Source organism: Nipponia nippon, unplaced genomic scaffold (genome assembly GCF_047370975.1).
Source record: "Nipponia nippon isolate SJK-2023a ecotype South Korea unplaced genomic scaffold, ASM4737097v1 scaffold_6, whole genome shotgun sequence".
Lineage (NCBI taxonomy): Eukaryota > Metazoa > Chordata > Aves > Pelecaniformes > Threskiornithidae > Nipponia > Nipponia nippon.
In genome coordinates this window covers 20,729,357-20,754,723 of record NW_028262380.1, presented here as the reverse complement: position 1 = coordinate 20,754,723, position 25,367 = coordinate 20,729,357, and the positions used below count along the sequence as shown (strand labels likewise).

The window sequence follows — 25,367 nt, the reverse complement described above, 5'->3', positions numbered from 1 at the left end:
GGCTAGAACGTGTCTGCATATTTCTTTTTCTGCAAGCTTCCATGATATGTATATAAACAGATATTATGAAAAGATCTTATTTTTTTAAAACTTCTCTTTATTTTTACAGTCAATGCACGAGGACAGATAAGATGAATATTCATGAAAAAGTATAAATCTGTATACTGTCCTCAAAACAGTTAAAAGATATAGTGTTTAAGAGTTTAAAAAAGTATTTTAGAAACTTTGTATTTCCAAAATTCCTCATTACAGAAAATTCAAATCTTTTAGAAAAGTAGAGTTCAATATCCTTGTGCATTAAGCCATATTATGAAAATACGTAGGTGTTTTTCATCTTTACTTCAAGAAATATGTCTCTGTATTGCTAACAATCTTTACGTAACCCATTGATGGAGCCAACAGCCTCCACAATACGCAGTATACACAGTTACAAACAATTTCAAAAGTTATATTACAAAATATACAGTTGTTCCTTTTTACATTTTATAGATAAACATTGCATCGTTTTCAAATATGTAATATATAACACAATCACGAGCCTTTTTCTGTATAACTTACGAAAAATTCTGTACACTCAAATAATTATAAATAAAGTGTAATCTTTTGGTAAGAGTAGGGGGGAAAATATGCCAGGATGTTGTGCTGTCAAGTGTTAAACAGAAATCTTTGTCAGAATCTGCCTAAAACAACGGCACAATAGGGCCTGGAGCAAGGAGAGAGGAGAGTAAGACCTGAATATCCCATAAGGGAAATGTTACAATGAGGAACTATAACATACTGATATGTCTGACTATTAATTATTACCCTGATTCTTTTGTAAGAGCTGCTTTCCCACAGTTTTTATCACTGTGCTTGACGGTTTTACCTCAAGATGCAAAATAAGGTGCATGTTGTTTAAGAAATCAGTAGATTAAAATGTTTCCTGTTTCAATGGGTGGTCAATGGAAACTTGAGATAACTTGGAAAGAGTTCTGGATACTTTTCACATATTTTTCCCAAAGAAACAGAGCATAGGAAATGCATGCTGGGATTTAAAGAAACAGATTCTGAAAGCATCCAGAACTGTGAGAATAAAACAAAGAAGAATTATTGAAGGTATCAAAATTCCACTTTAAAAATGAGATGCTGACAAAATTCTGTTTCAACTATAGGAAGGACAAGGAAAATAATTTTTAAAAGAATAGTTTGGCATAACTCTGCTCTCTGTTACTGAACCCCAAAAAAGCAGAACTATACCAAATCTAGATGCTTTGGGAAATTCACTCTGATTCTAAGCATTTTATCACCGGCTCACAATTACAGAAACAGTTGGAATCTCAGTATGAATGCAATTTGCAAACACATTTTCAGCAACATAGTTTGCCAGTTCAAATGTCAGTGTAAAAAAGTAAATGAAAACCATTTTCACTTCTAAAATGTACATATTTACCTGATAGCCAAATTAAGCCTACTGAATTCCAGAGCTCTGCAGAAAACAACTATTCAGAAGTAAATGTGTTCTAGCAGCACTGAGTGGCTACGTTAAACTAAAGGTCTTCTCAGCATTTCCATTACAAATTTAATCTGCAACTCCGCCATGTAAACTGGCTTTAAATAACACTTGGTCTACACTCAGCCACCTGATCTTTTTTCAACGTTCGTGGTTGGACTTCAGATATTATCCCATACTCGCTGATATCTAAGCTATTGCAAGCCAGCAGAAGTACTCAGTGCATCTTTGAAATGCTCTTTTTCTGGCATTGAAATTATGCCTTGTGTCAGCCCATGATTCAGAGCAGCCTCACGAGCATTTGCTAAAACATCAGTAACGGGAAGGTTTGAGCACAAGCAGCTTCTCACCAAGTGCTACACTACCTATGGATTGACTACATATGGTAGTGACTACACTACTTATGGGTTTTATTTGGGATTTGGATTGCTATATACAATTGCAAGTAAAATTCACATTGTTTCCAAGGCGGGTGGTTCAGAGCACAAAGTGATGGTGCAGAGTGAACACTCCTTTCTCTCCAGTAAATGTTACCGTATGACCTGCGCCAGCCATAATCTGCTCTCCAGGTTCCCTCTTGTGTAGCTCTAAAGCCAGTCTCCACCGCTACTCTGAAAGGTCATTTTGTGGCTCAGCCAAATGGAGCCACAGTTGCACACAGATCTCCTGGCGTCAGCCCAGGCTTGGGCAGCTGTCTCCTCCTCTACACTGCACCATTCCTCTGATTGCGCGGTTACATGGTGAACAGGATTGGAGAGGACCATCCAGAGAGAGGAATGGCCACACAACCACATCCTGAGTCCATCAAGCCCTTTGGTAGCCACTCAGTGTCTCCACATGCGGTGCTTAACCTTCAGCAGGCAGAGGGATCAGCAATTACTTTTATGGACTTTAGCTTGAGATAATAAAAGATTATAACTCCTGTCCCTGGTGTTAAAGGAGACAGAGTGGGCTCAAAATGGCCTTATGCACACCCTTATGCCAAGGTAGGACTCCCAGAGCTTCTGAAGTGTGTCCAGCATTTTGTTTTCCTCCACACACATAGAATAGATTTTGTCCATACTGAGAAAACTACTATTTCCCATTTTGACCACTGCAAACAGGTCAATGAATATGTTAGGATTCTCTTTTTTTTTTCTTTTTTTTTCTTTTTTTTTTCTTTTTTTTTTTTTCCATTTCCAGAGCTTTTTAGGTATTATAAAGTAACTTCTGCTGAATAAGCCAGAAAGGGTGTTCTACAAGTGCATTGTTTGTTTGTTTGTTTTTTAATTAAGTTTCAATTGATCACCACTCCTTTCATCCTTCTCTTCATGGGACTACATCAGGATTTCTTTTCTTTGCTATTGATAGCATTGGATGAAGGTACTGCATAGGAGATCCTCTGTAAGCAAAACTGCCATTAGCTTTTCAACTGATCATAGATTGTCTAGGGACTTTGTCAAGCTTGTTTGACTCCATTCCTTGATGAGTGATATATCACTGGCTGCAGGAGCCTAACAAAATGTTCACTCTGTCCTCAGTGCATTGTCCAAGGTGGTTTTCAAGAGCCTGACTGTCCTATGCTGTATCTCTGCTAATATGGGTTGATCCGCTACTATAAGGCTGTGTTGTTTGTGCCTGTTATTTCAACACAAGCTGCAGCTGGTGCCTTTCTTCCACCTCTTTCTTCATCAGCCATTGCAATGGTGTTTTCATAAACCTCCATAGTTTTTAGCTGCTTCTCTTTGGCACCCTCCTGTTCTGCATTCACTTTGCAGCACTTGCAGAAGCCGCAGCAGTGTTTCCCGCAAAAGGAGAGCGAAGACATAATTATATTGTCCCAGGGCTCTAGGGAGTGCATCCAGATGGGTAGGAAATCCCAGTTTTGGAGCTTCTCAGGCAGTAAATGTGGTCGCTTCGACTGCATAACATTAATTATGATCACAGCAATAAAAAGAGCAAACAGGGGAAGGCAAACACCCAAAAGGACTGGCCAGCCTGCCAGTGACAGACCAAATATAAACAAAGGCAAGAGAAAGAAGCAGACGAGAAGATAAAATATAGCAAACCATCTGTACTTGGCTGTTATGTTTCCCAAGGTCTTGCACATGCGGATTGGCAGCCGGGTAAAAGGTAGTGGGTAAAACAGAATAATCCCAGAGATATTGAAGAAAAAGTGGCACAAGGCAATCTGAAAGCAAACACATTTGAGAAGTTCATTAACTAAGATGCCTTTAAATGCTCCTACTCACATGGTAATAACTTCCAGTGGCACTAAGACTCCATAGTTTCCCTTCCCACTGTTTTTTCTTGTCTTTGATGCCATTTCACTGCAAGGCCTTTCCTAGCACGAAGCAAGGACTCGGTAATACCTCATACCTTGTGAAGATCACTGCCTACAAACAGGGGACAGTGTTTAGAAACAAAGCAAGCCTAAAGGGGATGACATATCTCCCTGCAGATGGAGAAGCCTTAAAATGCAGCTTTCAACTGCAAGAAATGGAGTCCATCAGAAATAAAGCTGACAAACCAGACAGCTATCAGAAAACAGTCCTGTTGTCAGTAAGGCATGAGAACCACACGAGAACTGTTCATTATTGGGTTCTGCATCCTAAGTTTTCAATTAAAAGATGGGAAGTGTAAATTAGATATTGCATACAAGCTATTGAGAAATTGCTAATGGTACAAACCTGGATTTTCCAAAAAAATAGCTAAAAGCTTATAGGGCACTGAGGAGATTCCTGGAATGTGACTTTGTCTGGGTCTTTTATAATCATTTGATTCACATTCTTCAAAACTGTTTTTTTAAAAAATAAGTGAAGAGACACCTACTTGCTAAAGCTTTCAGAAGTCACTTAGAGAGTATAAGCATATACTGAACAAAACAGTACATTCCCTGCTCACCTTATCTTATTTTCATTCTGTAACTGTTATCAGACTAAAGTAAACATGAAAGTACATGGGGTTTATTTTTCAAGTATGTTATAAAAACAGCAAGTTATCATGAAATCTGAGCTTGGTCAAGATAGTATCTTCTCATGATTACATCTGTTATATCATGCCTGAAGAAAATAAAATTACTTCTGTAATTTTCTTAGTTTATTGTGGCTAGTAAAAAACGTTAATCGTATTCACAAAGGAAACTTCATTATCCTTCCCCTCTTTGATGCAGAGGGTAACTTTCAAATGTTATCTTCTGTCTAGAATGTTCTTTACTGGGTGGTAAATGGGAGCCCAAGGCCAGGCTGCCTATTTTTCAGTAGCCTGAAGCAACGAGGAATTCAGTAAAACCCATTCAGATTAGATTTACAATAAGAAAACAGATGTCATGACGCTCATTGCAACCTCAGGTAGGTAGACAGCTTGGCATCTTACGGATTTGTACAGCCTTCACTTAGGTTACAGGAGTCTCTATACACTGCATGAACAGAGTTAGGGTCCTGAGGAGGGAACTTACAGAAATTAGTAACCCTCATAGGGGACTACCTAAGCGGTCTGTCAGAAATGTGGGCACTGAATTCTAAGCTGCAGAGACCCCACGCTCGGGGGTCAAGTGGCCAACCCTGTCTCAATTCTGAATTAATTCAATCAGATCAAGCCCACTTTATAAAAGCAAGATTTTACTATATATCGACATTCTGAGAATGCTTATTAAAAGCTTTTTGCTCTAGTGGCTGAAATTAATGAGCTGACATTAATAGCTCAAAATCAAGCACGACATCCATGGCATATTTGCATCAGAGCCAATTTTGTCAGGTTTTTCTTCAGAGAAGTTGCAACTTCTAAATGAAGTCAAGGAAGCATTGGTTTATACTGACCTGTAATGAATATTTTAATGTACTCCCTGGACTTGCTAAAGCTGCAAGTATAGCTGTTGTGGTTGTGCCAATGTTAGCTCCTAAGGTAAGGGGATAAGAACGCTCAATGCTTATAACGCCAATGCCTAGGAGAAAACAAACAGGATTGAGGGGTTTCAGAATGATGGAGAAGATAAAACATGAATGAAGAATACAGTGTTGACAACTTACCAACAAGGGGTGTAATAGCAGATGTGAAAACAGAACTACTTTGGACGACGAAGGTCATACCAGCCCCTGCGAGCATAGCCAGGTATCCAGCCAGCCAAGTAAAAGGAAACGGGAAATCTAAAAAAAATAGAGGGAGAACATTGTCTTTAGGATAACAGAATGCTCTATGTAACAGTAATACAGCAGTGAAAAGACTATTAAGCATTTCAATTGCAGATATATTGCTTGCATATTGTCTCTTACATGACAATTTTGGGGTCAGAGTCAGTTCTACTACTCTAATTTACCCTGTTTGCTGTACTCCCTCTCCAGCCTTCCACCACTGGATACACTTTGAGATCGATGCTAGACTAGGTAGACATTTGTCCTGACCCAGAGTAGCATTTATGTTGTACTACAGTTAGGTACCAGAAATGTTTCCACAGGGGTCAACACAACACCTTCTAGGTGTCTTGAGTGCCTTGGTTTTGGCAACCAGGCACCTGTTGCATGGATTGGATCTTCAGAAAGCTCTGAAGAACATCCTGAGAAAATCAGGTTGTTTGTTCTAAGTAGTTTCAAGCAGATCACCTCCTAAAAACTCACTTGTTAACTCTTGCAAAGAAAAGCTAATCACACTGATTAGAGAAACTAGGCACAATGGTCCACCATGATCTGCAGATTTATGAGTGAGCCAAGAAGTGAGGACTTAATCAGTCAGGAAGATACAGAGGAACACAGAGTAGATCACAAATTAACAGTAATGGGCAGCTGATTACTTTCTACCCCTCATTTTTGATTGGGGTAGTGTTCTTTGCCCAGCAGAAGAGAAGACAGCACGGGGATCATTTTGTTGCTTTCTCCATTTCTGTGAACCCTCTCTTCAACCACAACCAGAGATGTCCCAGGACTGCTTTTCTCTGCGACAGTTCTAACCTCGCCATTCAAGGGAGGGTGAAGAAAAAAGCAGTCAACTGAAAAGTAAAAACATTTGCACTCAACAGATCCAGGCTGAAAAAACACCTGGAGAACACAGGGAAAGACAGAAAGTACCACTATTCAGGGCTGCCATATCCTTCTGAAGAGAGGGTTAAGGAGTGGAACAAGGCAAACAAAGGGAATTAAATCATAGAATCAATCATAGAATCATAGAATCATTTAGGTTGGAAGAAATCCTTAAGATCATCAAGTGCAACCATTAACCTGGCACTGCCAAGTCCACCACTAAACCATGTCCTCGTTAATCACTACAAACTTTTTTTCAACTTAGGTTAAAAGAAACATGCAGGCTCTGTGCCAGAGCAGGCAATCACAATCTCAGCACTTCAGCGCTATCTTTTGAGGATGGGACCATTACATTTCCAACAGCTAATGATTATACATCAAGAAACAGAGCCTGGACTTTGGTCTCTGTTGCTGTTAATTGCTGCAGTTCACAAGAAAGCTGTTCACTAATAGATTTTTAAAAGAAAGAAAATAACATGCTGAGGAGAAAAAATGTTGGGGAGGGGGACAATTTTGGTTTAATACTGTTTTCTTTAAAGTATTCTATAATATCTGCCAGAACAGGAGATATCAATAGACACGCTCAATGTCCTTGTCATTCCTGAAAACAATCTTCAGGAAAAGCAGGTAATTACCAGTGTTGATTGTCTTCTTGATAACACTCGCCACTTGTCCTTTAAGCACAGAGTTTAATAGCTTAACGATCATCACCAAACAGGAGCACAGAACAAGCAGGGACAAAGCCAGGAGGATGAGACCGATGGCAAGATCAGGCAGGTCTGTGTTTGCAAAGAGATGCCGGCCTGAAAAAGAAAAGGAAAATTAATTGGCCTCGCCACATTTTTGCTCTGATCCCAAGCCCAGCTCAGGTTTTCATACATACCCCTAAGAAAATGGGACCAAAGTACACACAGCTTGAGGGGGTGATGCAAAGAGTGAAACCACCACCTCCCTTGGTCCACAAAAGCTGTGCCTGAGGGGGGCAAGAGGGGCTCTTGTATGGACATGCTTATAAAATACACAGCGGGCACCCCCATGGGGCAAGCAGGAGCTGGGCATTCATGTGCAAGGGAGGGGAATACAACAGCGTGAGGAAATTTTGGTGTGCTCTGAGCCAGATGGTGGGTTGGCTCTTCCCAGATGTGGCTGTGTGCCTGAGAAGGGCTGTTCAAAGTCCTGAAGGACATGCATAGGGATGGAGATATCCAAGCAACCATTACAGCAAAGTAACTGTAGCTCCAAGTCACCTGAACAGCAAGGGTGACATGATACTGAAGACCTCAATTACTGATATCAGGGAGCATGGAAAGAGATCTATCTGCAGCAAGATACCATGATGATGATGCTGGCAACTCCAGCTGTGTAGCTATAACAGAGCACGGGCTGCTCTGACTGCACCTGCAGTAGTACCTTGTGCCCATATAGAGGCACGTGCCTCTCGATATACCTTTGAAGTGGTCCGTTAACACCATTAGAAAGCTATATACATTTGTAAAGATATTACCAAAGGAGAAATAGTTCTACTACTTACATTTACTGATATATTCTGTTTCAGTTACATTCTTGATAGCCCATGTCACGTTTCCTTCAGTCCAGCAAAGGTCAGGAGATGTGCAGTTTTCTGAAGGTGGAATTGTGACATTCTGCAGTGTCTAAAGATTGCCAGACAAAGCAGATAGTTCAGTCACCTACAATCCTTCATTAAGAGCTCATGCAAAGTGCTAGGTTTTTACTGCAACCAAGCATTCATCAACTAAAGGCAGATTTGTAAGCTGGAGCGTGAGCTGGCACCACATTAATGACAAGGCAAAATTGCTCGCAGTCTTAAAATAAATGGTTGTGCTGTTACCCAAGTCAATCAATACAACATTTAAAGATTAAAATATCCCCCAAACCTTCTTCATTGTAATAACCATAGCACTAAGTCATCAGTAGCTAAGAACCTTAACTGCTGATGTCAGGGTTTGTGGAATGAGGTTCATGTCTGGCTGCAGGTGGGGAACAGCGGCATTCCTTTTCCAGCCAGTGCCACAGTTTCCTTGGGTCAAAGAAAGACCTCTTTGCTGTCATCTTAACTGCAATTAACGGCCTGGTGAGTATCAGGACTGTGACTCAGAATACTACAATACTAGTGCAGCCTCTGTTGCTGGATAAGCACGAGCTGCTCACGTTGCCCTTCTGTGCCTCAGTTTTCCTATCTGTTGAAACAGAAGTGCTGCTACTACTTTACTTTTTAAAGCTCAAATGCTATCTAAGAGCTAATTACTAGCACTATGATTAGCATTAATATCACTGAGCTGAACCTGAATTTCTATCTATACTGCAATAAAAGCTTCTTTATAAGAGCTCCTAAGCCCAGATGTATAGCATTCTGATGCCAGGTCTATAAGTCCTTACGCAGATTAAGGAAAAGTTTGCTGACTGAACTGTACTTCCCCACAAGAGCAGCTAATAGCCAAACAGACTCCGAACCACACTGCTGAACAGGAGGAATCTTTAAGATGTGTTTGAGTGATTCTCTTTTGCAGAAACAGGGAAAGAGAAATCACATTTTCTTTGTGGGCACTGCCTGCAGACACCCGCATACGCATTCCCCCTCCAGCTGATACAGATGGACAAAGCCAGGGGTGGATGCAGTGCCCCCGCATCTTCAGGGAGTGCCCGGTCTCCAGTCTGCCCCAACACATCGGCCTCTACAAACTCAACACAATGATGTTTCTTGCCTTCCTGAAGTTTTTTCGGACATCTGAGTTTCAAAGCAGCTGCATTAGATCAAAATGTTTATCCTTATGTTTTGCTTTAAACGTATGGGGTCTGCATGTATTTATCCCTGCCGTAAGTCTGTTTAATCATTTTTGCCAGAAATGATCTTAACCATTTAGGAATGTAAATCATTTAAATGATCTTCCTCTTCCCTCACCAAGTTCAAGTCAAGCTTGTAGAGATTTCTTGTGTTTTTGTAATTTGACTATATGCTCAGGCAGTAGTTACACAGTCAAAACGTAGACAAACACAGAAAAAATTGTGTATACAGAAAGGTAACCCTCAGCCTACGCTTCCCCTGTAACTGCTTGTCTTCTAAGAGTGGGGGGACTGTAGGGCACAGGGGCTCAGACCTCACTGAGAGTCAGGCTGTGCCTGCAGAGGCAGTGCGGCGAAAGGGTAGCCAAGTGCAGGCTGGGGGGCCTGAAAGCAGTACAGCTGCCCAAGCATCATGCCTCCCCTGAGATGAAATACCCAGCTCCTAGCAGTGTAACCTGAGCAGAGTTTCACATTAGCACAGCTCTGCTCCTGGCACTATCTCCCTAGCTAGCGTTTCACTGGCCATCCAGACTGTCATTCAATAGGAGCCAGGCTCCTCTAAAAACCCAAGCTCTTAATTTTAACCTCTGCTGTGTGTCCTTAAATATCTTCTGCCTCAGGACTTCATGAATTACTTTTCCATACATACCAACAAGTAGAATAGTCTAATTAGAGATCCAACGGATATTTAATGCTCTAATTGTTAGTTAGCTGAAGAGCACAAACCGCTCAGCTCCACAGTTTACCAAAATACTCATTGGTGTTGACCTGGGCAGCAGATTCCTTCAAGCTGCAGTGTTGCTTGGGTGAAGAACAACGGGACGTAGTCCCACAGAGGCTTTCTCCGAGGGCAGCTTTCAAAGCAAGCTGCAAATAACCAGCTGCCACCAGATCACCATAACACACATAAGACTAGAGCTGGCTAGATGAATAGATAAATGGTGGGCAAAAAGATATTTTCTTTGGCCTATATTGCAGAGTTTTTCCACTCTCAGGGAGTCAGTAGGAGTACCGGAGTTTAAAGGCATTTGGATGTGAAAGGAGTAAAAGGCTTGGCTCCAGACCACCAGTTCTGATAAGCAAGGGCCTGCATGGTATTAAAAGCAACGAGGTCAAGCTCACAACTGGTATGACATCCTTGGTTTAAATGAAGAAAAACCTACATTAAATTGTTTTCATTCTTTTTCTGCTGCAAAAAAAAATACTCATTTAAAAGTCTAATTTCACAATTCTATGATAAGGAGTGTCAGTCACAGATCAGTAATGTATTTTCTGAGGAACCTGACAATGAATTTAGCATGATACTCACCACGTTGGTTTCAGTTACGCACCAAACTTTTACCAGGCTTTTGTTTTTTGCTGATTCATCATTTGTAGCAATTGCATTTATTACTGATTTATCAAGCTTTAAAAAAAAAAAAAGTAAAAAAAAAAGCATTATTCCAACTGGCATCATACACTTCTGTTCAACTCTACTCAAATAACTCCCTTGGGAAGCTCAGACACGTAAAGCCTGCGTGACCATCGCTAATGCTGGAGCTGCTGCCCAACAGATAGGAGGGGGTTTACTCCCAGAAAAAGGTACAACTCTATGCACACAAACACTGTGTCTCATTCTCCCCACATCATCCACCACCTCATCTCACCCTTTCTGTTTAAACAACTATGACACAACTGCCTAAAAGCATTTACTGTCATTTTAGGAGCTGTGCACATCCCCTCTGGCCTCCATCTGCCTCTCTAGATGTCTGCGAGTTTCCCATAATTTCAGTGTCATCTCTTCAGGTCCTATGCAGATTGGTCTGGATGGGCTAGGCTGTCGCAGCTAGTACTGTCTGCCAATGTTTAGGCAACAGACTGCCATCCCATCCATTCCACATGTCTGTAGTTGTCCTCACCTGCCTTCCCAGTCCTTTTAGCTAGATCTATCATCATTAAAGTGAAATGAGGGGGAAGCAGGAAATATAGAGCTGGGGCTTTATGAAATGTGAACAAAAAGAAGAATCCATCTGCTAATGAGCTTTACCCCGAGGACACAAAGAAGTAAGTGGGAGCCCCCCCATAGTCAGAGCATTTTGATTAGCTGTGACAGAACCAAGTAAACGGCTTCCTTGAAAAGAGAAAGAGCTTACCTCAATGATGAGCTTTGTAAAGGGGTCTGTGATAACTTTTAGTAGCTCAGGGGCATCCTCACCACTTTCAAGATGAAAGGACTCAACTATAGCATTGGTGAGATGGTAAAGATAGCCAGAAATAACTTCAATGGGCAACAGTGCAAACACAGCGAGCCAGTTAAAGAAATCATGGATTGTTGCCCCAGCAAAGGCCCTGCAAGAAGAAATTAAAAAACAGAGCTGCTTTTAATTAAACAACACGTGCACAACATCAGTTAAATATGAAATCATAGAGGTGGGGATGAAGCCCATTTCAAGATGGGAATCATTTCATTTCTGGGGTCACAGGAGATGGCTGCTTTGCTATAGAGCTCTGAGTTGTCTCCACACTGTTGACGGAGTGAAAGAGCCAGCCAAGTGAGTGAAACAAGACAAACTAGAAAAGGCAAAAGTGTTCCTTAACACGAGGCTGCCAAGAGTACTTGTCTGAAGAAAGAAGTGGCTGTACAGCCTACATTTGTTTTGCCTTTCACCCGTTTTTGGTACATTCTTAATCCTCAGGCAGACATTGCCTCTGGGACCTGTTCTCCCTGACTTGTGGGGGAAGATGGCTCTCTGCAGCCCTCACATGTTCTTGCAAACCACTGGTGTACAGCTCCCTTCCAGGTTCTCCTCCACAACCTGAGAAACCACTGCTCTTCCCTCAGAGGCATTCTTTCCCACCTTCCTAATAGCTGCTGTGGTCCTTTTAATTCTCTGCAATCTGCCTGTATTTGTTTTAAAATATAGCTCCTTAAATTAAGTGTTGTGAAGGAAGCAAATGTGGAGGAAAAATTCCTGGAAATGCTAATCCTGTAATTTACGTTCCCACTGACAAACTGCTTGAGAGGAAATCAGGGGGAACATTCAAAGTAGGCCAGCAAAACTGACAGTGCTACCACCTTCAGTTTACAGACTGAAGTGGTTGTTAATGATGTTAATGAATGTTAAAAATCAATTTCTTTCTCATTATTATTTAAATTCTTTTCCTGACCAGATACTAATAGGCTCCTTTGGTGCTGGAATTTAAGTGACAGAGAATAGCACAACCAAGGATTCAGAACAGTAAATCTTGGAGAAACATGCTTGGGCTAGGTGCATTTCATACATCTGGTATGCCATAAATGACAAGGTACCAAAGTCTCATATCCCTCCCAAGTTTACTGCCCATCTCCAGTAAGCCATGAGCTCTCCCAGCGATAATGTCAAGTGTCAGTCTGAAAGTTGTCACTGTATATATTTGACAGCCAGAACACTTCATTTCCCTACAGTTACCAGCTCTTTCTTACTGTAGACTTAAAAAAACTGTCAACATTGAAGTGTCTTTTAAGGACAGTAGACCAAAATACTGTAATATTAACTTCTTGTACAGCCCTCCCATATTTAAGAGATAATCAAAGGTGAGTGGTATTGTGGGAGCAGTTGAAAATTTATCCTTGTGTAAGATCCAGTTAAAAATGGTGGATTCTTACAAAAGCACAAAACTTTTAAAGGAACTCAGTATGCTTTTCTTCAAGTATATGAAGCCATATATCTAGACAGGATTTTACCTTAGCCATGGCCGTGCTTGCGACTTTCCTAACTAGTCATTCAAATTTTGGTCAATAGAAAGGCTGAAGGGCTGTAGTAGTGATAGGGAATATAGAAGAAAACTTACGAAGAAGGAAGAAAAGCAACTTTTCAGATCTAGTGTTTAAGGACAATACCTTCTAAATTCATTCCTGTCCCCGGCTTGCATGAGTGCCACAATTGTGTTTGTAACTGAGGTGCCAATATTTGCCCCCATTATGATAGGAATAGCTGATTGAACAGTCAGCACTAGAAAGCAGAAAAGGAAGCATTTAATTAAAAAAATGAGATCATCAGCAAGCTCTTTGCTCCAATGAAAATTAACATCTATTAATATCACTGGAACCCCGACTTCCCTTGATGTCACTGGGATTAGGCGCTCCAATCCCGATGCGTTTGCTTTAATCAAGCCCCCTGGGAACATGGTACTCCCATAGTCCCGTGACCCCCACTGAAATTGTGGCCCATGGTTATCCCTTTTCACCACATGTTGGAAGGACAGAGTAAGATAGTGTCTTTTTTTTTCCCAGGCATTTTCCTATTTACTGCAGAATTTTGAAATGATGCCACAGAAACAAACGAAGTTCAGTAACTGACTAACATGAGGAAAACATGCAGGTACTTCGAAAATTAATGCATTTAATGCCAAGGCTTCCAACAATTTTCATTTCAGTTATGGACTTACTAGTACTAGTACCACTACTACTATTTTTTAAAATTATTATTTTATATCTTATATAAGGGTAACAGCTGTGAAAATCTTTTCCTGCAGTCTCTACCCTTACACTCAAAGCTTCTACAACTTCAACACAAGTTTGCACCCCAGACCAAGATTTATGAGTGATCTCTAGGAAGATACTGTAAGCAGACTTACGTGTGGAGGACACCATGCTGACCACAATGGATGAAGAAGTGCTGGAGCTCTGGACCATAACAGTCACCAGAACTCCAATCACCAATCCCGCAACAGGATTAGACAGCACTGAATCATCTTTAAAAATGTCCCCTGCTGCCTTACCTACAAAAAACATATTCTCAGAGTGAGGGAAGTGCAAGGTAAAGTCCATAGGAACTATCAGAGCATTTAATTAAAGATCATTCAACCATTTAATTGATATATATATAGCCATGCCGCCAGCCAAAAAAATGTACAAGGTGATGTAGCCGAAGGATCCAAATTCAGGTCTTGAACTCTCAGCTTCTCAATTATCAGAGAATAATTTATATTCTCTTATTTCAGTGACTGAACAAGCTCTACTGAACTCTGCAGAGAGCCATTTAAAACCACAGCCATCAGAGGAAAGACTGTAGGACTAAAAACCACACGTGCATAGATTTAGATGTTATTACTGCCTTGATATTTTTGGTTACTGCATCAAGGAAAACTATTTAATAATCCTGAGTAATTCTGTTCCTGTAGCTTTCTGTGTGGCCAGAAATCCAAAATACTTCCACAGAAGCTCACATATTTCTCTGATAAGTGCTTCTGAATCCATCAGCAGAATTCAGCCCTTGGAGATAGGTAAATGTAAAAAAATACATTTCAATAGTTTTCATCTTTGAAGGATTTGGGGGACATTTCAGTGCTGGATGCTTTGATCAGGAGCACAATTTTCGTATTTCACCTTGCTGAAGTGTCTTTCACATGGGACAGACTTATGCATAGATGTATTCTTGTAAACTGTTACTAAAGTAACAGGAACCTACTAAGCAATCAGGGCCAATAAACCCTACATCAACAGCTCCTTGGAATTTGAGAAACAAAGGCCCTTTCAAAGAAATGAAGATCAGTCTTTAATCAGAGCTACTTCCTTCTGAATCTATATCTCAACACATAAATCTATGGAGAATGTTCTTGAAGAGTGATACTTGTGATTTAGTCACTCAGATGAAAATTACTGCCTCATTCATAGTTTATTCTTGATATTTTAGACATTTTCATACCTCCTACCAGTTGAAAAGCGGAGCTCAGTACATCCAGAGAACAGACAAACAAGTAGAGTAATCCAAGTAGCATAATAAACTTCCCTATCCCGTAGAGCACACGAATGATTTTCCCTTTTCTATCCAGTTCTGCAAAACAAATACATTACACATAAAAGACTTGCTTGATGTATCTGGTGTTCTCTTTGGAACAATCTAGCGCACAAACAGAGACTACAGAGTGAAAGACAGTGTCGTGACCCCAGTGTGTGATTAAACCCAAAAGTGTTCTTCTTAATCAAATTTTAACTGTAGAAGCAGGTAGTTCGTTTACCTAGTTTTACCATGTAAAAGCTTTTGGTATATGACAAAAGCCTTATGAAGCCTGAGATTGACCCTCAGTTTTACACAGTCATCCTACTGAGTAAAGAAAGACAAGTAGGAGCCTGGATATAAAATCATATTAGTTTTGGATTGTTTTCCATATACCTCCTTGTGTTTTAAGGAGGGTAAGCAGCATGATTTCCAGATTCTTCTTAACTAAATATACTATCCCCATTCACTGTTGGGGAAGGTGAGACAGAGTGTAGAGCCTACATCTGAAAACTTGTCAAATCTTAAATTCAGTTCTGCAGCAAATATCGTTTCAGAAAAATAACAGAGACAAAGAGAGCAGAAGTGATGGAAAAAGTAAATGCAGGTAACTTATTTACTGAGGAGTGGCTACCTGACCACTTGACCCCAGTGTCCTGCAGTTCCGGCAGAGCCCATGGGTCGCTTTCTTCTGGCCTTGTCTCATCTATCAAGGCTATTGTGGAAAATGCAGGTTGAATTTCCCCTTTATTTCCAAGTGAAGCCACGTTGCCTGATGAAATAGAACATTAAAAAAATGGTTTAATTACTTTCCATCTTCCCCAAGGAGCCCCAAAACTTCTATATCTCTGTAACTCACAGGTGAGCACACATTACCTTTGTGATTTTCTCCTTCTTTCCCAGCCATGTTCTGGTTTTGTTTGGAAGACTCCCCAATATAGTTATTGGTTTCAGGCTTTTCCACCTCAGGCCAGGGAGCCATGATCTGTCACTAACAAAGTAGGGCTGATTAAAATGCGCACACAGTCAAAATACTCAACTTACAACAGGGTGTATGAGAAATATGATTAAAAGCAAAAGAGATGGAAATGGAATGGAAGCAATTTGACCTTGAACACAGCTTTTTACTAATCTCTATGAATTATTACTTTATTTGCAAAATTGATTTCTCAATTATTTTTTAAATCACAGTTGATTTATTTGTGCAATTTACACAATTAAAAAAAAATATTTCCATCTCGTGCCTGTATTTTTGTTTACTTTTAACTGTCATGAAAGCAAAGATTCCTCTGCTTTCCAAACCTTAGGCACTTCTTTTCTTTAATTCATTTTATCGCCTTTCAGCAAAAAGTCAGAGGACTGTTTAACTTTCTTCCACCTTCTGGATTTAACTGACTGCCTTTACCAAACTGGTAATTCAATATACAGACCTTAGCAAAGAAAGTTCTTCCCTAAAGCACTGCCTAGTTTGGGTCATGTATGCTAAACAGTCTTCTTGTTGCCTTTGCTGATTCATTCCCATGGAAGCATGGAGGGGAGCGTGACCTTGGACAAGGTGGAGGAACCTTCCAGAGTTTCGAGCTCCAGAATGATGCTTGCTGAACGACTGGACAAGAGTGTAACTAGACAGCAGTTGCCATTTGCAGGTCCATATTTGCCTGTAACTCACAGCTGATGCTGCAAGTGAAGCTGAGTTAGTGGCAGCAAGGTCAGGCTCACCCATCTCACGTAGGCTCTCTGCCTGAACCCCTTCTTTCCTGACCCCTTTTGAGCACATTTGACATGCATTGCAATATTAACAAATAATAACTTAAAAAATAAGACATCACATGGCCAAATCCTGCTGGCACTGGTACAAGCACATGTGACAGACCTAGCCCAGGCACAAGCGGAGGAGACAGCGGTTCCTTGAACCAAAACCTGGAAGAGTCCAGCTTATTTACTTCACCAATATCAGAAGCCAGAGGGAGGGACACAAAAGAAGGGGAAGGTGACCTTGGGGAATGGAGGCAATATATGATAATACTTCTACCTTTCCAGGCTTGTAAGGCTGTTGGTTAGCTCAGCCAGTGTGACTGAAAACTCAGTGGAAAGGATGGGAGAAGTGAACCCCACCCAGAAAAGCCTCACCTTCGGGTCTGTCTCTTCCACCCTCTTTGCCACACGAGTCAGTCAGTGCCACGGGCAAAGCTGCCCCGTGGCCACCACGTCTGGCACCCGCATGGCTGAAACATTGGTAAGCGAATTGGCCTGCAATGCTCCTTATCAACAGGGCACCTGCACCCAGCCTCCAAAAGTCAGTGCCAGAGTTGGTATCATGCTCCCGTAAACAAGGTTCATCTGCATTTAGCAGCCACTCTAAGGGAGTATAATTAATCATTCGTTTAATCATAATCCTTTATGTAGCTGATGGTGAAAATATTTTATCCCTGCCCATGTCAATAAGCCACACATCCTCCTCCTTTAGCTGGGAAGGAAATGTCACACTCATGTCTTACTGTAACAGAGGAGGGCATCATTTTCCAGTGCTCCGCAAAGGAAAGAGTATCTCCCCTTCCACATTAACAGGAAAAATTATTCTACAATCCCATTAGCAAAAACTATGCTTTTATACATTCTTCATCTGTGGCGTAAGATCCAGAGCGGCTCCCAAGATACGCAAAGAAAGGTCTCAGAACAGATGAAAGAAAATCACTCTTACTTGTTTGAACAAGAGTTTCCATTTGCTTGGAGCAAATTCTCATATTTTCACCCATGCCAGAACAACCTCCAAGCCCCACCCATGCCAGAACACCTCCGTCTTGTTAAACGAGTTTCATTTATACATGTTCAGCATTTAAAGAGCTCTAAAAAAAATAACTGCTCAGCACAAGTGCTTCTTAAGTGAAATGCAATTGTGTAAATGCGATGGAAATTCGGATGTGAAGTTGCATTGACAACATATTCCCACCATGGAGAGAGACAGAATATGCTGGACACCACCAGCCCTAGAGATGCCATCAGTACTTTTACAGCTCTTCTGTTACACTCAGTATGGAAATGAAGGATTCAGCCTGCATGATTACTGTATGGAAACTGAGCTGATGCATTCACTGGAGAAACTGGAGCTTGAAAACTTCAGCAGACAAACAGCCTCTATGTCTCCTAAATAAACTCTCCCCATTCAAGAATTCAGCAGGGCATTTTTTCTTAATAAACACCTCTCATGTTCCAGAGGTGCTCAGGATCCCACAGGTATGTCATGTATTATTATTGTTTTTGCTTTATGTGATTAAATACCCTAGAATGAGAGGTGACCACCTCTGTGGAGGAAGTTTTTTTATAGGTATGTATATGAAATTGTTCATATGAGTCCTAGTCAATCTCTGATTTGGGAAGGTAGACTTGAATACCGGAGGTCTTTACAGTATTTGCCTTGTGCCTTTGGGTTTGCAGAGGTATTACTCGAACAGCCCATTCTGTGTGAGTGGTATCAAGGACTGATGAAAGTAGAACATCTAAATCCTTGAAGCACTACCAAAGCTGTCAGCTTTCTCCAGATCCCAACTTTTGTTAAGAGGGACGGCTGAGAAGATAGTTTACAGCCACCTGATACTCTGTTTGCTAGAGTCCTGGCCACAGCTACTTACTGTTAATTAATCGCTGTGCTACAAGGATAATCTACATTCTACAGTTTTCCCTTCAAAGAATTCTTCCTTGGCCCAAATACAGACATTAACATCTTCAGAAAATACTCAGAAGAAAATCTGGGTGCTGCAGAGGAGCAGAGCAGCGGGGTGACAAAGCTAACTGCAGCATTCCCTGGCAGCTCGTGTTAGCTGCATCTTTGGAAAGGCTGATGTCAAGCATGGTATAAAAGGCCAACATCATTTGACGCAAGATATAAATGACAATGAAAACCCTAATAGTGGTTTACTTTTGAACACCGAGGACATAACTACCCTGTGAAGGAACATGTTAGAGAACGGGCAGAGGATGGGCCAGTGACGACGCACGCCGCAACAAGGAGCTACGCTCAGCTGGATGCACCGGTCCAGGTCCAAAGGCAGGATAGCCACAATTGCTGGATGAGGTGCCCGGGGTGGTGAGCTCTGCCCATCCCCGTGCCAGCCCGGCTGTCTCAGCGCCGCGCGTCCGGTTCCCGCCTTAGCTGGCAGGACGCCAGCCAGGGTGCCTGCACCCAGGGCATAGTCGTGGAGCTCACGTCCGGATAAGCATTGGCGCTTTGGATTTCCACCTGTTCGGAGCTGTGCTGAAATGGGAGCTGATTTCCTCCTGAAAGTGGCAGGTCAAAATATGCTATGCATATTGCAAAGGTCTGAAAACTAATGCCTACACAAACTGTAATCCGGTCCGTTTTGGTGAACCTCGTGGCAAATCCTCTCACACCATCGTGTGTGCTCCTTTCGGTGTAAGTATAGTCTTTCCTCGCCTTCGGAAAATGCTAACTACGTGTGACACCCTTTCTAACTCCAAAAGAAACTGAAACTCCTGCTCCTAAGAGGGAGACAGACGGAAATGGTGGCATTCAAATTCTGAAATAAAATGTGAGAAAGTCGAAGCCAAAGTGGGCTCCCGTGGTTTTTATAGCCATATTCGCTCTCTCACTGCAGTATTTTAAAGAGTTAAAGTCTCTGGGGAATTATCTGAGCAACACTAGGTGTCATGCAGTTGCCCTATATTGCATTCCTCAGTGACTCATTGGACTGTAACAGCATTGCCTCAGTTGTAGGGCTAGACCCTCAGTGCTTTTCAGTTTTAAATCAGAAACAGTTGTAAATCTATTTATTTTGCTGGACTTAACAGAGAATATGAACTACCACTTGCACATGCCTGGACGGTATTGTTTGTACCTCTCCACCCGTGACAGCTCACTGAAAGGCCATGTTGTGCCTGAAATAATAACTACGAATTTCTTAAAGAAATCTAACCTCCAGGAGAACAGACCCAGTCAAACCAAGATGAAATAAAAGTACTGGAGAAAACAGCAGTATTTTCAAAACCAACTGGTAATAACTGCAACAACCACCAATGTGACCCTACATGTGCCTACAGGTTGCTTAAGCAGCTCCAAATCAAGTTTTGGGTTCAGCCAGGCTTTCCGCTCTCTCGCTCGCTCTCCTTCTCTCTCAGCTTTTCTACAAATACACATCATTTTCTTGCCATTCACCACTGCGCTACGGTTGTTATGTTAAAAACAGATTTATCAGCTAATCTGATATCTGACTGTATGACTTCGTAAATATGAATATTTACCACACATACTTCATAGGAGTAAATACCAAGCTACATAGCAATCCTTCTTATACACAGTTTGAAGAAATATTGGGGTTTTGCCCCTCAAAATTTATCATTTCCAACATAGAAGCACATTATGCAGAGACAGGAAAGGGAAGATCCTCAGCCAGCACAAATTCATTCAGTAGCTTTACATCAGCTGGCAATTTTGCCCCAGAACCTGTTCCATGGCAGCCACAAAGCCCCGGGTGCAACAGAACAGGCAAGGACTTAAATAAACACCAGCAATGATTCAGCCCTTCTAGGAGCAAGTCTTGCCTTTGCTCTGGCACCAGCTGCTTTCTTGGGGCTTTTTCTCTGAATAAGTTAGCAGGCTTAGCCAGGATGTAAACTTCCAACTAATGTAGTAGTAAAGGCAAAAATAGGTATGTGAAAGCTAAAAAAAAAACAACCAACAACATTGTGCTCACTGTTTATTCCTTATCGCTCACAAGCTTGAATCTAACACATAGTAAAACTGAAAAAAACATATAAAATGAGCTAGGAAAGAGAACTAATTTCTAAGCAAGCGCAGAGAGAAAACAAATCCCAAACATTAATTTTTGTGTTCACAACGAAGCAAAGCACTGGACCCTGCCACTGAGGAGCCAGAGCCAGGAAACATCGGTGAACTACTTGAAATGCCTACTCGGTATTTAAATAAAAGAATTACTTTTTTAGAATAAAAAAACAACAACAAAAAATAACCCCAATAATCCATTTCAACAAGGAAATACAACAGATCTACCCCACGCTGAATGCAAAACCCATAGTAAAGAATCAAGAGAGGAAAAAGTAATGACATTAAAAAGACTTACTGATCTAATGGCAGAGCTGCTAATAAAAGTTACTGAGAAACCAGTTGATTTCTGCCTACTGTCACATTAGTTGAGCTAACTACATTAGACTAATGTATTCCTTTTACCTCCATGTATCAAACCGAATTAGCATAAGAAAATGTTTCCATCAAGAACAGCCTGACACGGCCGTAGTGCAGCACACAGACTTTACGCACTATCTATGCTAAGGCACGAACTGACAGTATTTCCTTCCAATGTTTCATTAATCATATCCTAGACATTTTCCAGTATCCAATAGCACTGACTACTATGACTTAAAATCTCACTTCTTTTCAATCCAAATAGTAGTTAAAACAATACTTTCTTCTGCTATAGGCAGTTATTTCTGTTTTTTTCTGACAGCTGCTATAAAATGCTTTTTTTCTTTACCATATTCCATAAAAATAAATCTAGTTATTTGTAGAGAAAAAGTAGCACAGTTTGTTTTTAAAACTATGATTTTTTTATCACTTCCTTAAAATATAAATGCAGCCGAAAGAACGCAAGGTGAAAATGCTAACAAGTGGATGACATTTCACATGCCACTCCAGTTCCCCACATTAGTTCTCTGTTGCCGTTCCTTGAGCTGCAAAAGCAGAGCTTTGGATTTATAAGTTACACAAGTTCAAAAAAGAAGAAAAGAAAACTTGGTTTTAGTTGTTCTTACTTACCACTTCTTTATTCCCAGACAACAGAGCGAACGGATCAACTGGGCAGTCACTGAAACCTGCAATATATATAGACAGGTGTTGAGCAAAGTTTGCTTTCATCACTGCACACTAACATTCCTATTTTACAGTCCAGAGGCACTGCCTACCTGCAACTTATTGCTCACAATCAACCTTTTTTTAGCAGGAGTGGGCAGCAACCAAGACTGATAAAACTACAAGCTATTTCACACTTATCACATTCTAAAAAATGTCCCATCAACATTTAAGTACGAGTTACTGATGTGTTCATGTGAATGCTGGGGAACGGTTTGTTCCAGCCTGAAAAATTGCCGTCCGCCTGATCATTCAGTAATCTTTTTTCCAATAATAATTTTCCAAAAATATTTTGCAATCTCAAAAGTCTGTCAAAAGGGTGTGAAGAAGATGTAGTACTGTTATTTGTCTGCTCAGGTGCCTATTAATCTGCCTAAGAACAGAAGTGAAGGAGAATCAGATAAAAAGCGGTGTAAGTAGGAAACACGTAAGAACTTCTTTGAGAACAGAGGATGGAGTTTCATTCTCATCCGTGCTCAATGTTTACAATTAAGGCGAGCTCATTAGCATTTTGGCTGTGGCTCTCCTTCTAAATGAGATTTAAAGATGTAAGGACACCTTTGACAATGGCATTCAGAACGCTAGCGAGGAAGAAGACTATACGATAAATAGATACGTTATTCAATAAATACAGTATGGTATTGCAGATTAGACAAAGCAGTTACTAGCACTGCTGTCTGTTCTGCTGATGAGCTTAATGGGGAGCTGGGGGACGGGTCTGCATTAGGCACTGTAGCTTTATTATCTTTGATTTTTTTCTGTTTCAACAGTCAACTTATACCGAGAAAATAAGCTGTAAACCATCAGCCTAATCAGCAGATTGCTTTGTCTGCGTGTACGTGGTCATATCTCCCAGCAGCTTAGTGACTTAGTAACTTAGAAAAATAAAACTCTTGCTTTTTGCACCTTTCAGTCCCGCAGAGACGCCCAGCCTTTGGAGCTGTGAGTCAGAACTTACTCTTCACTTACGTCGGCATCAGAAATGTTTAATAAGTGGTGATTGTAAAAGCCTCCGCAGCCCCGTACGCAGCACTGCATCATGGCAGCGGAACCGCCGAGCACCTCCCCTGGCCGCAGTGGCTCTGCTGGTGCATACCCCACCACCCCCCATTTCCCTGGGCACGGCTGACGCTGGAGCCCAAGGATGAAAACACCAGCCCTGCCTCGCCCTTCCCAGCTGCAGTTTGCACAGAGATGGCTAGGGAAAGGAAACCGTTTTTTTTCTGTGAGAAACGGAGAACAGTCCAAAGTGGAAAGAAGTGATGGAAAATGGACCCAAGGTCCACCTTGGTGGTTCACAGGCTCAGTTTTCTTAACAGAAGTGTGCTTTAACATGGCATCTAAAAATAGCAGTTTTTCACTGATGCGCTACATGTAGGGAATCAGATTGAGCTTTTAACTGGGAACCCTTGTGTTTCTCTGAGCTGTGGCTTATTCTCCTCTGAGTCACTGTTTGTGAAACCCAGCTCTGACAGGGAGAAGGTAGGAGATGGGCACGTTCCAGGTACCCGGTTAGGGCTCAGCCAGCGCGTGGTGACGTCTTCCACAGCATTTTTATTCCAATGTTGCTCATTCCATTTGCTAAGCACAATCCTATGCGCTGACCATGTTAATGTTTTAGGAAGGCAATCCTAGATCAGACCCATTGTATTCCCAAAAAAACCTTTATGAAAGAAAAACCAGTTGCTCACAGAAAGGCAGGCAATCTACAGTCTGTCTTTGGAAGTCCAGGGTGGACCTTCTGCAGAGTCAGTCTGGAAGAGTCTCCATAAGGAGCTAGCCACAAGGGATGAAGGTGGGTGTTATTTGTCCCAGAAGCCTTTCCCTCATTTAGGATCAGAGGAGAAGAGGCTGAAATTCTTCCCAGGACACCAGGACAGTCAGAGAGATAGTCCAGAGCACTTTTCATGCATCCAGCACAGATTCAAAAGATGCTGCTGCTAAGGAAGAATAACCCAATGCTCTTTTTTCCCTCTTTAGGGTTTACTTTGAAGCAGCTGACCTAATTTCGAAAAACATTCTTGGATAAGGAACATTTAATAATACAAAGCAAGCAGAAAAATTTCAAGGCTCCCAATTTCCTATCACAGAGGTGCTGGATTACTCTGCAGCTACTTGGAATAGTACCTGCAATAGTCTAGTATTTAGCAGGAGGTGCAACCACAGAAAATGTCTCGAACACAGAATGAGAAAAAATTCCTGGCATGTGCAAATTCTGTGAGAGGTGAACTTTGTCCAGTCACTGTTATATGTTGCAAGAAGTTATAACACAGGCGGGAAACATGTCTACATAACAGAGATCTGCGCTACAAGCTCCCTTACAGATCTCCCACACAAAAGGGATACTTGCTGTGCAAGTGTCAATCCCATTCATCTTCAAGACCCAGGCCCTAGTACGGTAAACCAAGTGAACCTAAGTCACAACTAAAATAAAAATAATTAAAGGGAAGTAAAAGAAATGGTCATCCATCCTGCACAGGTATCAGAGCAGCCCAAGATATATATTCACTAACCATAATATTCACATGGTGAGGTTTGCTCTTTTAGTAGATGCAGCTTCAAAAGACAGCATGCATGAGCAAGACTCTCAGCTAACATCAGGAGAGAAACCATCTCTCTTACAGTTTAATTTAATTTTCAGTGATGTTCCACAAATCCAAAGAACGCACAGCTAAACACTTACTGTGCATTCGAGATGCTGGGACTCTAGAAAACAGTTACACAGCTCTTTACTGAAGAGAGTTGTTATTGTTTCCGTCGTTTGGAAACAACATTGTCTATTTTACCTTGTTCAGAAACCTTGAACAAATCTAGTTGTCTACATTTGGGAACTGCGTTAGTGTAAATTAGCCTTCGCTCTTCTGGCTATGTAAAACACAAAGCCCTGATCATTGAAGAGAGAGACCAGTGCTGATTTCTGTATGAATTACAGCCAGAACAGTTATTTGGTTAAGGACTTACCCCTGCTCAGCTGAAGAACACCTTCCTTCTTTGTGCAATTTAAGCCCTGGCTTTCTCTGTTGTCTGAAACGTATTCTGCAGGTAAACATTTTTACAATGCAGTTTATTAATGAAAACACACAGTCAGATATGTTTTGTGAATATTAAATTCCACATTGATATACACCTGGGTATTTACTAGGAATCAATATTTGTAGCAAACTCTCGCCCTGGCATTATATAGAATGCTTTGATTTTGGAACAGAATGTAAATGCTACATCTTTGCAGTCGATATTAATTAATTTATTTTCCATTAAGAAGTGTAAATTTGTCTTTGAAGCTTCAATGCCTACCAGGAAATTGTCTGCTTTTAGCTATCCTGTACTCTTCTGCTTCAGGTGGGTATGGCTGCCATGCATCCGCAGACCAATTTTTTGCCCAATATTTCTACCATAGTTGGAAATAGTAAAGAAGAACTCCTAAGACTACTTTGACAGCAATAAGAAAACACCTAATCTAATGTATA

At 41.1% G+C, this 25,367-nt stretch overlaps 1 protein-coding gene across 3 annotated transcripts; it reads right to left on the bottom strand.

Moving 5' to 3' along the window:
• Positions 1-211: 211 nt before the first annotated feature.
• SLC34A2 (solute carrier family 34 member 2) lies at positions 212-22,078 on the bottom strand. 3 transcript variants are annotated; one of them, XM_087736490.1, is made up of 14 exons: positions 21,954-22,078; positions 21,808-21,863; positions 15,897-16,011; positions 15,655-15,792; positions 14,949-15,077; positions 13,879-14,022; positions 13,142-13,253; positions 11,415-11,610; positions 10,592-10,687; positions 8,012-8,132; positions 7,116-7,283; positions 5,497-5,613; positions 5,287-5,411; positions 212-3,659 (listed from the first exon to the last, which is right to left on the bottom strand). In XM_087736490.1, the coding sequence occupies exons 3-14, from the start codon at positions 16,000-16,002 to the stop codon at positions 3,084-3,086; spliced, it is 2,028 nt and encodes a 675-aa protein (XP_087592616.1). In that variant the 5' UTR covers positions 16,003-16,011; positions 21,808-21,863; positions 21,954-22,078; the 3' UTR covers positions 212-3,083. The 3 variants fall into 3 exon arrangements, with proteins under 3 accessions (XP_087592616.1, XP_087592617.1, XP_009472828.2); XM_087736491.1 differs by having other exon boundaries at positions 15,897-16,005; XM_009474553.2 differs by lacking the exon at positions 21,954-22,078 and having other exon boundaries at positions 21,808-21,938.
• Positions 22,079-25,367: the final 3,289 nt, after the last annotated feature.